We start from the raw sequence: 15,490 nt of genomic DNA, 5'->3' as shown, positions 1-15,490 counted from the left end.
AACCAAACAGCGCTTGCGTTGCATGAACTCGGCAAAATATCGATATTCGGCTACGTGTGCGCGCTCTATATGGGAAGCAACATAACCAAACATTAATGATTGCAACGAGCGTTGGCTACATTTTTGTAAGCGGTACACCGCGGCGACGCAGACGAAAAGATGAAGAAGTTTAAAAACGTTTTTAAAAGAAAATTTACACTACAGACAACTTAAGTGGAACCTCGATACTACGAGAGCTGACAATGGCGGCAAAAATTCTCGTAACGAGTACTCGTAATAACCGAATATAAAAAATTAAAGTCAAGTTAAATTCTGGACCGTCCAAACAGTCTTAATTTCACACCGTAACTTGAAAACAGTGCACTATAGTGAAAAAACGTGTCGAATAAAAGTTATAGCAAATTAAATTACGAATAGAAAGTGTCTCAATGGAATTTTTTGTATCTACAACGGTTTTTGATTTAATCGCAAATGAAATGGCATGATACAAAGACCGGCACCGTTCAAGATCACGGAGGGAAGGTATGTGAAGCTGTGAAAAAAAAAAGGGAGCAAAGGAAGGAAGAAAGGAAAGGTGTTAGCTGGTCTATTTTTTAGATTTACCTCTCTGCCGACTTAGGATGGGAAGCAACTGGCGCCGTCAAGAGAAAGAGAGGGAGGGAAAGAGAGAGAGAGAGTGCATGTTTGTCATCAGTCCTTCCACCCAGTCCGTCTGGCGCCGCCCGCATAGCCACATAGCTGTCTGTATTTACTACATGGACATTATTTTTTTGAAGATGCCATTCAAAACACTCGTACTTACGAAAGGGCCAACAGGGAGGCACTTTTAATAACTGGTTTAATTTGATATGATTTACGTAGTCAAACTGACATTGCATTACAAAACTGTTGTAGCAACGAAGGTCTCGTAGTATCCCGTACTCGTAATAATGAGGTTCCACTGTACGTATTTCCGTTAATTAAATAAGTAAGAGGTAATGTCGGAATAAATATTAGATTTCTATTTTAAAATACATCGTTTAATACTGAAAAATTACCCATACAAAGCGCTCGGAATCTAATAGCGGGACCAGAAACATCATGCGATGTTTACGTGAGAGTTTTTTTTATCCAAATTTTGACGACCAAAAATATGGGTGTGACGATTAGACGAGTGCGGCGATTATGCGATAAAAGAGGGTACCATCTTTCCCTGTTTTGTGTGTATTTAATCCTATACGTTTATTTACATTTTATTTAGTTTATTTTATAACAGCTAAAACATTCACATTGTGTATGTTCTGCCCCATTAAATCCAGATGATGGGAGTTAGTGATATTCTTTATTTAGTACTTACCATGTGACTGCACATTTAACAGTAATAATTATGTTAGTTTTTGATTGAATTTTAAGAGTGTTATAGATAGAGACAGGTGTTTTGTGAAAAAATTTGCACAATTTCGTTACTTTTTACGAGATGATTTCAGTATATTTTTCGCTATTTTATCAGTAGTTTCGTCAAAAATTTCATTGATTTTAAAACTGCAATATGAGGTTTATAAATATAAGTTCTACGTGAATGTGTTTAATATGTCATTTAAGAGTAGAACTACACTGTTTCATACATAACTTTACCAAATATTTGCACAGAACAAGCAACAATTCAACAACTATGCACAGCATTTCCGTATTCTAATGGCAGACGGCAAGTCCCCAGCGCCTTAAAAAAAATAAAAAATAGTGGTGGATAATTAAAATGTGTTGTAAAATTTTTACTGTAACATAATTAACTGTAACTCTCTCTTATACAAACCACAAAAATAAATACTTTTCTAGACCTATGTATGCCTTTTAAACTCTGTAACCTGTAAGGCCTACCACAATTCCGAGTAGGATAATTCAAAAGATATTGTTGCACAATTTATACAAACTTTTTTGTCTGCATTGTTCAGGTTTTAAAAAATGCATGTATTTACTAGGCCTAAACATGTTACAAAGCACAGAACTGGAAACTGTTTTAAAAAATTTACTGACAAAAAAAAAAGCTCAAGTCCTAACCTAAAAACAAATAAGTTACGTCTATTTTTACCTGTGGCTAGGTTATATCAACTTTTTCCAATAAGTGCTGTAAAAAACACGACTCGCAGCTATATGAATATTTCAAGAGTAGGTAGGCCTAACAAAAATTTATTATCGTAACGTTCTGTTTATCTGCTTAAGAATGCACAAAACTGTTAAAATATTGTACGCTTTAGCACCTACCTGCAATGTACTTGTGCATCCATTGACGAAGTTTCGGGTCATCCAGTTTTTCAATCAGGATGTTCGCTTTGATAAAAGCTCGAGTTGTTGACATAATGAACTCATTATTGTCAAATTTTGCTTTTATTGCCGTAAAAAAATCTGATTCCAGCGAAACTTGCCTTTTTGTACCGGATTGTTGACTTTCCTTGTTTATGTTATGCGAGGCACTGTTTTTTAAGTGTTTCAAGCACGTGTCTTTCCGTTGCCATTCTATTCTAACGTTGCAGTACTTGCACACGAGAATTTTTTGCATTTTGTCAAAGACATAGAATCCTTCGCCTGCAAACTTCGCCGCCCTGTCAAATACTGTCATAACCATTTTAAAATCAAAGTTTTACAAAAAGAAACAGAGCAAAAACGTTTGATTACATCCACACCATTTTAACAAACTGTGGCGAGTGGCGACTCTGGCGAGGCGATAGTGCGACACGAATGCGACTTCCTATACTATCGAAAGTCGTTAACAATCGATTATAATCGACTGCTGTTATCGAGTCATCAAAATACGGACGTTTAGCTATTTTCAGTGTGTTTTGTCTTAATTATTTTCGTGATTTCTCTAAGAAATTGATAATTTTGCATTTTTAAGTTTATGTATATTAATTTTGTTAATATTACGCAATTTCGCGCATCGCGAAAAACACCTGTCTCTAGTTATAGAGAACTATGATGAAATATTTCGAGATTTCTTGGATGATTTCTGGTAAATGGAACAAAATAAAAATGATTTCAATAAAATACAAATGTTAATAAATTTAAAAAATGAACATTTGGTACCAACGTTTAGAAATAATTTTTTACACTTTTGTACCTGTTTTTACAGTAATTTTTTTACACTTATGTTTTTATAAATAATTTTTGTACCAATTTGCCTCACTTAATCAACACTCTTGGTCCATTTTACTTAGCATTTTTTGGGGTCCCTATTTATATGTCCTCTCTTTCTTTCTCTCTCTCTCTCTCTCTCTCTCTTAATATTTTAATACAAGAGATATTCACACCATATTTATCAGTTCAAATTGTTAAATTACATTATGTTTCAATTACAACACACAGTTATTTATATAAAATGAGTAATAGTTATACCAATAAAATTTTAAACACTTCAAGACTGAGCTATGCAAGCTAATAAATTTGAAATTACACTTAAAAGAAATATTAGTGGAACTATAACCGACACTTCTCTGACCATGCTGCTACATGCTTTTTGAATACAATACACATGCTTGCAAAACATGGACTATTACAAAAAATGAGTACAATATAATACAAATATAATACTGTTAATACACAAATAGAGAGCACAGATCAGTGATAATAGCACCAAACATAATGAATAATGATACTACGTGGTGGTACCTAAAGACACTCTATAAAACTCTTCTGAAACAGCCAAGCAAAGAGTATGAGACTCGTACACACAGCCAAACCAACTGCAACTCAACAAAGCTCTTCCGCACTTCATCGAAGCTCGTCTCTCCACGTGCCGCACGTCGGAACGGCGGAAGAAGAAACACGTTCGCACATCCAGGACGCGCAACACCGCGTGGTCGCATCATCCGTAGAAGCACGTGCATGCCGTCACGGGAGTGTTCACGGCCTAAACTGCGTCTGAACGGGTGATGAGCTACTGTTTCGCGTCACGGGCACCCTTCCTGGTGTTGGCGTTGGTGCCACCTCCCCCTCCGCCGCGGTACTTCCTGTTCTCGGCCCCCTCCTCCTTGGTGGCGCGGTAGTAGTGGTTGCCGTAGTAGCCCCCCCCGCGGCGCAGGCTGGGCAGCGCGGGCGCCGGCCGGCACACCAGCTGGGCGTCCTTGTCCGCTGCCCCGTTGGCGTTGGCGTTGTTGGCGTTGGCGCAGTGGCGGTGCGACACAAACTCCAGCCTGCGCACACAGCCACCACCTCCACTGGGTTAGTGACTTTCTCTTCAACTTTGTGTTTTTATTTTTTAATCTCACAAATTGATATATCAGTCTAGCAAAAAAAATTGCCATTCATTTATAGTCATCCCTTTGGAAAATAATAAGTATTTTACCACTCTCCACGGAGTTCCTTACAAAATTAACTAATTTTAATATTTTACCACTTTAAATGAAAAGCAGCACATTGTATTTAGGGACTTACTTATTATTTAGTATCTGTTATGTTTTATTTAATGGTATCTTTTTCTATGCTGCAAAATTAAAAGCATGTTTTATTAAAATCTGATCCGGCCCATTTTGTTTATAAAACTAGATGTAAACAATTTCCTGTGGCTGCATGTGTTATGTGAATGAAAGCTGGAAATGGCGCTATGACAGTGAGCATACCCGCCGCGGTGCTGGCTGTGGTGTTGAGGCTGGCCGTGGTGCCAGTAGCCGTGCGAGTGCAGCGGGGGGAACCTCTGCGACTGCAACTGCGACTGCGACTGCGACTGCTGGTGCTGTGAGCGGTGGTGCCCACCCCGGGCGCCGCCGATGCCCAAACTGGACCGCAGCGTCCCCAACTGCAACACAGCAAGGGTACACCTCTCTTACTCTTGACAGTTTCTTTCCCCTGTCTCACTAATCTTTCTTGCTACATAACATAAATATATATAACTACAAATTATTATTGAATTAAATTTTAACATTTCAAGTAATCCACAAATACCACGAAAGCCTTAGTATTCAAAGGATTTGATATTCCAGGACAAAGAATCGAAGAAAAATTTTAGAGGAATTAAACTAAAATGAAAAATTAAACTCTGATAACCTCTGAAGTTTACTAGGTCAATTTCTTCCCTTATACCTATCCTGTTACCATTCCCTAAGATATTATACTTTTAACATGTAATTATATAAATCAAATAACAGTATGCATTGATTCTAAAAACTTAAGTTTGTTAAACAAACATTTAAAGAGTTGAATGTGTTAACACCGTGGTTAATACTATTTATTTGATGTATATTATTTTATTCTTGATCCTTGAGAATTAAATTTGGAATTAAGGAGTATATTCAAGGTAATCTTTGGGATTAGAATTAGAGATTTGAATTCGTGAAAATTGGAATTTGACTCATCACTAATTTTAACTCCACATAAAATATAAAATTCACCATAAAATCTTTACCTGCAAAATAAACAGGTTGCACTATTATTTACTTCAATCCTTTGCAACCAATGTTGCCAGTGTGTAGTATAAAACCACTATGTATGATCAAACTTTGAAACAATACAGTACTATAAAGCTTCAAATCACGAAATCAATATAGAGTTGATGCACTGATATCTCTTACATTTAATTAATGATGAAAATAGATGGGTTTTCAACATGAATTTATGATCAAAAATTCAAAATACATAATAGTTTTGAGACATTAAAAAACACACTAGTATTAAAAATACTTATCCAGTTTGGGATGTAATACTTTGTTGATTTCCAGTGTTTTCCAGGTAATGAAGACACCCTTTCAATTCCCTGATTTTTCCCTACTGCGGAAATCCTGCACAGCCTCTCCCCTCTTCGCCCTTGTGCTGCACACATCATCTCTCTGTAACCACTCGGCGAGCGTGTTTCATTTCTGGCCCATTGGCAAAATAACTGCTTTCTTCCCTCAAAACTATTTTAAAAAGTGGATATTTATTATATTTACATGAGTTCTTTAATATGGAATTTTTAGTTTGGCATATAGAGCAGCTCACCTTCATATATTTTGGGCGGATTCGGGTATTTGTTGACCTTGACCGCCTCTGGCTCTCCACCTGCGCTTTTACTCTTAAGACTTATTTCTACTTAAACAAAATTTTTTCCCCTAACAAAAATGCTTCAACTTATTGTAAGAAGCCATGTAAAATAAACTTATACATCACTAAAACTTATGCTTTACTCAGAGAAGAAAATGAATGAGTTTTTTGGCGATAACAAGAAGTAAAATAAATATTACAGTCTTTGGTAAAATTTTGTTCATGTCGCTAAAAAAATACTTTAAGTTTTGTTAGTAACTCCTCATTTTCTAACGAGTTACTGAAAATGGACTTGGTCTTGGCGGCATGTTAAAACTAGGCACAATTTCGTGTTCATGACTTTTCTTTTGGTCGCAAACAAAGTTCATATTTACCTACATATGGTATTGTTTTATTGAGGAGTGTCTACTTTTATATATACATTATACACACAAACATACATTACCTGAATATAACGCGACTCTGATTGTAATGGGACACCAAACTTTTTGCTTACGAATTAATGAAAAAGATTCTATTTATTGTAAATTGCAATTCAAGTAAATAGCATTTGAAAATTACTTAAGGCGATTGGTGCACGGTAAAAAACGGTCACAGGCCCGAAAAAAACAATGAATTTTGTATCATATGATCACTAAAGAGTCTAGATGCCTATGCGGGTGACCGTTACTATGTAGGGAGGTCAGGAGCTTAGTTCCAGCTCGTCAGTGACGAGATGGCCTTCAGACGGTAAGGGTGTCGCTGGCGGTTGCTCTGCGGCCTGCCATCTAGGAGGAATTAACAGAACCTCGAAGGTTTTATCTCCCTCTCCCTCTAACACACAGCCGATACGGTTCTATCGTGCCCGGAGGAGGGGAAGGTTCAGCAGGTTTCTCTTTCACTCATCCTTCGCCATGGGGAGGCGGAATGGATTATTTTTTTGTCATGTGGCTGAGAGCTAACCTCTGCCACTCCCGCACATCTTCTCACTCAACTCGCTCGTTCTCTCACACTATTTCAATAAATCTTTTCAAATCTTCAACATCAATACTTTAAACCATTGCGCTTCCTACGGATTAATTATATTTCATGCACGTGCCCGAATTCAGCTGCAAAAAAAATAAAACGGATATTCAATTTTTTTCTTCAAAAACCTTCCGAAACAATGTGATAAAAAACATTCTGAAAGCGCATTTTTCTAGATAAATGGAAATTATAAATCACCTACGCCACAAGGAAACATTGTGCTTTAATATTATGTAAAGAAAACACCTATTAGTTTAATACGTAGTTATGTAAAGGTGGTGTGAAATGTTTTAGATGTCGCACCATCTTATCATCCATGTAGAAGAGTTACCCGAAAAGCTAACAAGACTAGTGCCATGGAAATGGAAATATGGTTAAGGAAATATTTTTCAAATGTTTGTAAACAATAAACAACATATAAAAAATCTTATAACTGTAAAATTAAAATACAAACAACCCTATAGCAAATTTAATTTCAATATGAAAAAGTCTACAATAATGTTTACAAGAAACGAAATTGCAATAGCAATACAAAAATATCACAATTTTGTTACATTGTTAACATATATATTATTTTTAATAAAGGCAATAATAATGACATACTCATGACATATTGGAATACAATAAATACCTTAAGCCCTACATAATTGCTGCGATATTCACAATAAATGCTTTTCTTAAATATAGTAGTTAAAAAACATCGTAATAAAATATGAACATACATATTATGGTGAAGGAAAGTGGACACAATCACACTGAAAAATCTTAGAGGGTAGCTTTCCTCATCTTATTTCTTTCTTTGCGTTTTTGTTCTTGTTTGTTAAAATATTTCATGTTCAAATACTTGATACGCATATACGTTCCTGTCCTGACAAAACAGTATATAACTTCTTCTGGATATTTATTTTCAGTAGTTCCGCGAATAATTTTAGTCAGTGATTCAAAAATCCGCTCTTTTTTGCACAAACTGTTGCCATGAACATTATCAAAACACATTTCAGCGATCTTTATTAATTCAAAAAATTCATTAGTGGGACATTTTAAGTTACCCTTTGATTGTACATGTATCCAGCTATCGTCCTCAGAATTGAAATCCGTAGTGCCAAGGTCAGGATATTTATATCTGAAACGGTGAGCTATATAGCCAGAAACATATTTCAGCCCTTCAAGAGAAATTTCTCACTTGAAAGGGGCCTGGCCTCTAAATCTAAGTCCATTTCTTCCATGTCAGCAATATCTTTTTCATTTAGAGGTGATTTCTCTTGAAATGTCTTTGTAAAATGCATTTCCTTGCACAAAAGTAGTTTTGTACTATCATTCTGATAAGCACTGCCCTGTTCCATTTCATTTGACGAAAAATCACTTACCAAACACATTTTGTCTGTCTTCTCATCCGTGTTTTTCCGTTCAGCAAAAACTGCTGCAGAATGTTTTCACAATATGTAGTTTATAATTCTGTATTTAAAGTCAATGGGCGACAGATGCGTATTTTGATGTCCCATACCTCTAATATACGGAGAGAGAAAAAACCACTCTAACATATCTTAGTTCAGTTTAACTGTTAACAAATATTTAGGTTAACAGGTCCTATACATATTTTCGAGTGTTTTACTGACTGAGTTATACTGGACATTAATTAAATTGATCGCTGATATTTATACTTTTAAAATAAATTTTGGATTTATCATTTTATGTGAACTCTAATGTGTTAAAAAGTGTAACGCAACACTACACACAGGTAGTGATATCTAGTGCACTGCCCTATGCACATTAGTTAACAAAAAAATAAAATAAAATATTAATTACTGATAAATAATACATAGATGTCGTGATACAAGTAACACATGCTTATCTGATATTTATCTCAATTAGAATACGAAAGAGGAAGACAAAATAATCAACTGATTTTAAGACTGATTTATTACTTACACACGAATAAACAAATACCACGTATCCGTCAATACAGTAATTCCATTTGACCAAAATATCACTCCGATTTTTTTTAACTATCGTTGCCAGGTACATAGGCACGACTTCGCAAATGTCAATGTTTCACGTAGAGTTCAAAAATGGATTTACGGTTCGAAAAATTCACTAACTCATAAATTAAATCAATTGTCCGATAAAACATAAGATCTATAGACTCAAGACCACTAAGATAGTTGTGCATTGTATGTTCATATAATCGTGCTATTAATAATACTGAGAGGCTAATTAATTTAGTAAATATAATAATTAATAGCGGCTGGTTTTAGTTTATCCCAGCAACATCAACAAAGTCATAATATCAATCGGCAATGTTAAAAAGTTGCAGGGCGTCAGTACAGCGTTAGTGATAGAGTAATAACAAAATGGCCATACCTGGACTAATGATATCTTCTGACGTTAATAACTTTAAAATCACGTATTCTCGTTCGCAACTTAACATACCATCAGCAGTCTGATGATAACCTTTTTATACATACTATTATTACCGCACATGTAACATAACTTATGGTAGGCCCGCATCAGGAACGTCCTGACGCGGAGCTGCACTCACCAAAACTGCCAAAACCAAGCTTCTTTTTAGTAGCGTAATTTTTACAATAGCCTCGAGGCACTTTTTGAAAGTTCCGCCTAAACCTCGGGCAATTTCTGGCCGTGAAAAACGTAATTCCAAAAGCCGCAATCACTTAATAATTACATAGAGAAAAGCCCAAACGTCTGTAACAATGCCAGAAATATAGTTCAAAACACAAAATAAATTAAACATATAAATTCAAATAACGTAGCACAGAATAATAAAACTGTAAACAAACATTTGAAGAATTAAGGTTTTTTGTCCGAAAGTCTAGTGAAATCAAGGCAAACAAAAATTGATTAGTTTTTTAAAAAGTGATTTTTAATTTTGTGTTATTTTCCAAGGGTCTGTACGAGTGATTATTTTTGTGTTACTGACCAATTTCCGGAAAAATTATTTTATATAATTTGTATGGTTGTCCAACGTAATTAGAGATTTTTTAAAAATTTTTTTTGTGTTTGACATTTTTCATAGGTGTCAACGTGAGTAATAATGTGACAAATTTTAAAATAAATTTCACTACATCTTTGAGTTTACATTTTGTTAGTAAGTATTCAAAACTCCGCAAATATGCACCCGATATCATCAGCTTAGCGCACGTCTCCAGCAAAGCGACAGGAAGCGGCCGGCATGACCTTGCGTGACCCCGCCCGCCCGTCTCCATGTAAACAAACAGCTGTGCGCTTAGCCACAATGTGCATGACGGCCTTATCACGGCCACGCTGTCTCATATTTCGCAGTCGGCAAGTGCTGATATAGCTTTAAAATGTTGTTTTAGTAAGTTTTATGTATATTTCCTTTACTTTTGTTGTGAATTTCAATAGTAAAAACAAGCGAGAAGATAATTTATTTTAAAAATGCTACAAAAATAAGACTTTTTTTTAAATTTTGGCTATAACGAAAATTCGCTATAACATAAACTTTTGGCGCCGTTATAAATTTACGTTATAACGGACTTTTACTGTACTCTCAAGTTCACTTTCAGAATCGTTTTCTTCATCACTGTCTGTGTAAAATAATAAAGTGAATTAGGATTTCCATGTAAAAAAAAATTGCCTTATTTTGAATTTCAATTACTATAGGACTTCATGCGAAATCACAAGCAAAATATGCATGTGCAACAAATATTGCTTCTGTACCAAGAAATGTAAGATTCTATATTACAGTTATGATTTCTACTAAACCATAGTGCAGCAATGTTCATATTTTTTTACTGTTGAAATTAGGAAAACTTATACATACATAAAAATTTTTAAACCATGCATCATACTTTTTATTATTTTTATTACTATTTTTTTAGTTTTCTATATACATTGATTGCACATCTGCGCAGTTAATTGAAAACCCCATAAGGCCGAAACATAAAAACCAATACATAAATATATCCTACCTGAATCTGTATAATCTGAAGATACAAAAAATTCTGGGTCCAGATCACTATCTTCAAATTCCTTTTGCGAGTTACTTTCACTTGTATCACTTGACATTTTTGGTACCTTATTTATGTTTATTTACCACAATATTTATTTATTCACACATAACAATTCCTAATAAATGTAACACCTACTATCTTTGGGAACACAGAAGACAGGGAAGTCCCCTTGGACTTTTCAAACCCACAGATTACAGGTAGAGAAACAGGGAAAGCCCCCAAAATAATTCCAACATATACATGTTAGTGCTTATAAATACAAAAGATGCTCCATTCAAACTAATAAATAAAAATAAAAAAGAAAACGTACTTAGAAAGTAATATTCAAAATCAAAAAAATGTTTCGAATTTTTCCTTCTTTCACATCAAAAACAATCCTTACAAACATAACATGGTTGCTACAGAAATAGAATCTTAGAATTCCCTGACTTTTTCCTGTTTTCCACAAATGTAAGAGAATAATTCCCTGACTTTCTTATGAAGTACATACCATAAATACTAACGTGCATATGATTAAATGTAATATAAAAATTTCAACATGAGGTAAAATAAGTTTTTTTATTGTGTTATTTTGACGGCAGAATTGGGAATGTGTTTTTTCCCTATGACATGGCTGGTGAGAGCTCTTTAGCCCATATTGCTGAGTTGAATACTTTTGTAGCACAAAGTGCAGTACGCAGAATTTATGTTTTTAGCAGAGGGTTTGATATGCTGAAACTGTGACTCCTTGAGCCAACTCTTCCTTAAAAGTAGTTTTCTTCGACATCTCTAAGCTAAAAAAAAGTATATATTAATATTTTCAGGTTAGGTTAAAAAATTATTGTTTATGAATTCTTAAAAAATATTACTACACAAATACAAAAACTATTACAAATTCACACCTAGCAATATAACGGGCCTACTTAGATAATTACAATAGCAGCATTACAACATCCAATACTCTTACATTCTTACAATTGCAACGTGCGCTTCTGCATTCAGACGCCCGCCGGCTCCTCCCCTTCCCTCGTTCCCCTTAAAGCCCCCTCCCGCCATCCCTTCTGAAGTCCGCGTGACGTAAGCGCCTCCTTCCAGGCCTACTGAATGCGACACTAGCGCCATCTGGATTTTTTATATATAGCGCTGTAATTATTTTGCTCGTTCTGTTCTGTTCCGGGAGCGATCGCCGTGAGGGGTGCTTCGGCGTCGCGCCGTGTTACGCATGGCTACGAGGTGTTCTCTGGTCGGTGGCTTACATTTTTTTATTTCTTGATAATTCTGTAGTTTGCCTTCTGCGTCATGTTTGGCTTGCCTCCTTGTGGCCTCATAAAGTAATGTTTGCTGGACACCGATTTTGTTTCGTAATTTTCTGGTTTGCATTGCCAGTGTGTTTCACCTTGTGCATTTCTTTGATTTTTTTTTTGCATTCGACCCATTTTCCGTTAGGGCGTTTGCCGTTTTTCTCCGCCGCACCTCTCACGTCCGGACAGACAGCATTCTATCTGCAATTGCTTGATTTAAATAACGTTATCACATAACATTTGTATATTGGCTATTTGTATGCTCATGAGTACCTGTTTACGTGATTCTTTCTTTCGTAATTCTTGTTATGTGTTGCCCCTCTACATTCATATGGGGCTTGACTTAAAGAATAATAAAGTTGTGTATTTTTGTATTTCTGATATTTACGCTTATTTCTTTAGGGGTTGCACAACACGTCTGGCACTCTACCTGTCCCTTTACAAGGGCCATTGTTTTTTTATTGTTGTTTCTAATTCTTAACGTCATTGAGGTAAAGTGAGGCGGATTTCCCCTTCCCCTTCACGATACTTCAAATTCTGCGCAACTCTGCTCGCAGAGTGTCTTGCTGTTGTGTTTACTGTTTCAGAGCCATGGCTTCGCCGGGGGTTGCCTGGTTATATAAGCTGCACAAGGAGGAACTCATCCAACATTGCGAAGAAAATCAATTAGAGGCTTCGGCGACTGACACCGTGGCGGTGCTTCGCGCGCGCCGCGCTCAGTTTGTGCGTGACTCGTGTGCAGCCATTCCTGAGCCGCGGACACGGCAGTCCCCTCCTGACGTGAGTCCGCCCACGGGCGCTTCCTTTAATCAGAAGCTCTTCTTTGTAGCCTTAAAGACGCTCCCCGTGTTGGGCGGAAGCGAGCCGCGTGCCGCTTTGGATTTTGTGATCGCCGCGGAGCGATTGTTTAAATTGAATTTGGTTCCTGCTGAGGCTTTCATGAAAGCCCTACTGAGTAAGTGCACTGGCACTTACGTGCAACTTCTTACGCAGGCTATTTCACATGGCGACGATTTCGCGGCGTTTAAAAAACAGTTGGTTCACACTGTTTGTCCGCCCCGTGTTCTCGACGTGTGTAAACGAGAGCTGGTTTTTCGCTTTCAAAAGCCCGATGAATCTGTCACTCAGTTTGTAAATTCTGTTAGTGATTATGCCGATGCCTTGAGTTTGGGAATTCCTGAAGGGGAATTTGTGTAGTTGATCCTAGGTAATCTTGCGCCGGTGGTGCTTCAGAACTGCGCTATGTTGATACCTCCATCTACCCTGAATGCCTTATGTGAGTGGGGCGGCGAGGTAGAAAGCCGTATCACTGCGGCAAGCAAATACTGCTCTGTATTTCCCGTGTCTACGCGCGGCGCTGACTCTAAGTCGCCACCTTTCAGTAGAGAATATTTTCCCCCAAGGCATGTCGGTATGACTGACTGTCGGCATGCTACTTATGCGCGACCACCTGACGAAAGTGCATGTTTTGGCGACGCCGCGCCTGGTTTACGAGAGACGCGCCCCAGTGAGTGACGTGTTACGTCATTCGTTCGACGAGCTGCTCCCGCATGTCGCCTCGCGCGCCGGGGTGCGCGCTCATGTGAACGAGTCTCCCGGCGGGCCGACCCGTCCGAGTGGCCGCCCGACCGGCGGTATCCATGCTTGTGCAAGCGAGCCGCCTGGCGCGCTTGCTAGCCCCCGCGGTGTGTCGAGCGGCGCGGCGCTTGCTCGTGTAAGCGAGCCGCCCCTTGCCGCGACCTTGAACTTGGCCGTGAATAACGCAGCCGCGCTCCCCGCTAGGATTGATACTCGCGACCGTGGCCGATGTGCTAATTGTTGTGTTTTCGGACACGTTACGGCCGAGTGCAATAGTTCTCGAGTTAATGCTGGCGATAGGCGGTGTTTCCGCTGCGGTCAGGCGGGCCATTACCGAGTTCAATGTCCGGGAAACCGGCATTGACGACACGCAGGAAGGGTCGTAGTCGTCGTGTTATGCGCAAATCCTTTCCTCAAGCGTTTTTGCATTTTCTTCCCTTGCTTGTACTGGGTAATTTTTACCCCGCCCTCGTCGATACAGGAGCCACTTGTTCGTGCATCAGTGAGACATGTTTTGACAGTTTGCTTAGCCAGCATCGTCATTTGAAGCGTTTCGTTGTCAATGAGCCTGATGTAATAATTTCCGTGGCCAATGGCGACATTGTGCGCGCCCGTCGCTCGGTGATTTTACATTTTAAAGTTCACAGATTTTCTTGGAGTTGGAAGTTTATTGTGGTTTCTGGAATTGCGTCTAATTTTGTTTTTGGTCTCGATTTCCTTAGTAACACGCGTTGTGTGTTGGATTTGCATAGACACCAGTTGTCTTTTGGTTTTGCATCATCTATAAAAATTCAGCTGCGGCACGAAAGACGCGTGCCCATTGTCATGTCCTGTAAGGAACTGACGAGTCTCGAATCCGATCAGGCTATCGCTGACTTAGTAAGCGAGTTTCCGGATGTGATAACCCGCAAGATTGACAGGTGTGATGTACTGCCTTATCGCTTCTATGTGAGGGATGAGGTACCCGTTCGCAGCAGATATATAAAGGTGTCACCCCCGAAACTTCAGTTCATGAGAGAAATTATTCAAAAATTGTTGGCTGCCGATGTTATTACTCCATCTACATCCGATTTCAGTACCCCAACCTTCTTGGTACCCAAGAAGGACAGTACGGAATGGCGTTTAGTTCACAATTTCCAGGAATTGAATCAGAAGATTATTGATGACAGATGGCCATTACCTACAGTGGAGAGTGCTCTACAGCACTTGGGCAAGGCTCGTATATTTTCAGTTATCGACCTTAATCATAGTTTTCACCAATGTCTGTTGGACCCGAGTTGCCGTAAATATACTGCCTTTTCAACCCCTTTCGGTCATTACCAGTTTAACAGAATTCCTATGGGCGTCAGTTTTGGCAGCCAGGCCTTGAGCCGCGTGCTTGATCACGTGTTAAGTGATTTCAAATTTTGTTTTGTTTTCAACTACATCGACGACATTATTGTATATTGCAATTCTTTTGAGGAGCACCTTGACCACCTTAGGGAGGTCTTCCTTCGCCTTCGTGCTGCCAAACTTACGGTCAATCCTAAGAAAATTTTCCTTGGCCAAAAGTTCGTGAAGTTCCTGGGCTATGTTATTTCCAAGGGCTCCTTGCTCATGGACCCGGATAAGGTTGCCCCCAATGTCGCCTTCCCCAGACCTAAGAAT

The 15,490-nt window shown here is 38.1% G+C and overlaps 1 protein-coding gene across 5 annotated transcripts in view; it reads right to left on the bottom strand.

The window, feature by feature from the left end:
- Positions 1-3,275: 3,275 nt before the first annotated feature.
- Positions 3,276-15,490, bottom strand: part of LOC134527551 (uncharacterized) — a 91,801-nt gene continuing 79,586 nt past the window's right edge. For all 5 annotated transcript variants that reach the window (XM_063360325.1, XM_063360324.1, XM_063360326.1 and 2 more), the window contains 2 exons: positions 4,593-4,768; positions 3,276-4,166 (listed from right to left, as the gene is read on the bottom strand). In XM_063360325.1, coding sequence (XP_063216395.1) covers positions 3,911-4,166; positions 4,593-4,768 — 432 coding nt within the window. In that variant the 3' untranslated portion in view covers positions 3,276-3,910. The remainder of the gene's footprint in view (positions 4,167-4,592; positions 4,769-15,490) is intronic.

The sequence above is a fragment of the Bacillus rossius genome, chromosome 1 (assembly GCF_032445375.1).
Source record: "Bacillus rossius redtenbacheri isolate Brsri chromosome 1, Brsri_v3, whole genome shotgun sequence".
Taxonomy (NCBI): domain Eukaryota; kingdom Metazoa; phylum Arthropoda; class Insecta; order Phasmatodea; family Bacillidae; genus Bacillus; species Bacillus rossius.
This window is presented reverse-complemented; position numbering and strand designations above follow the sequence as displayed.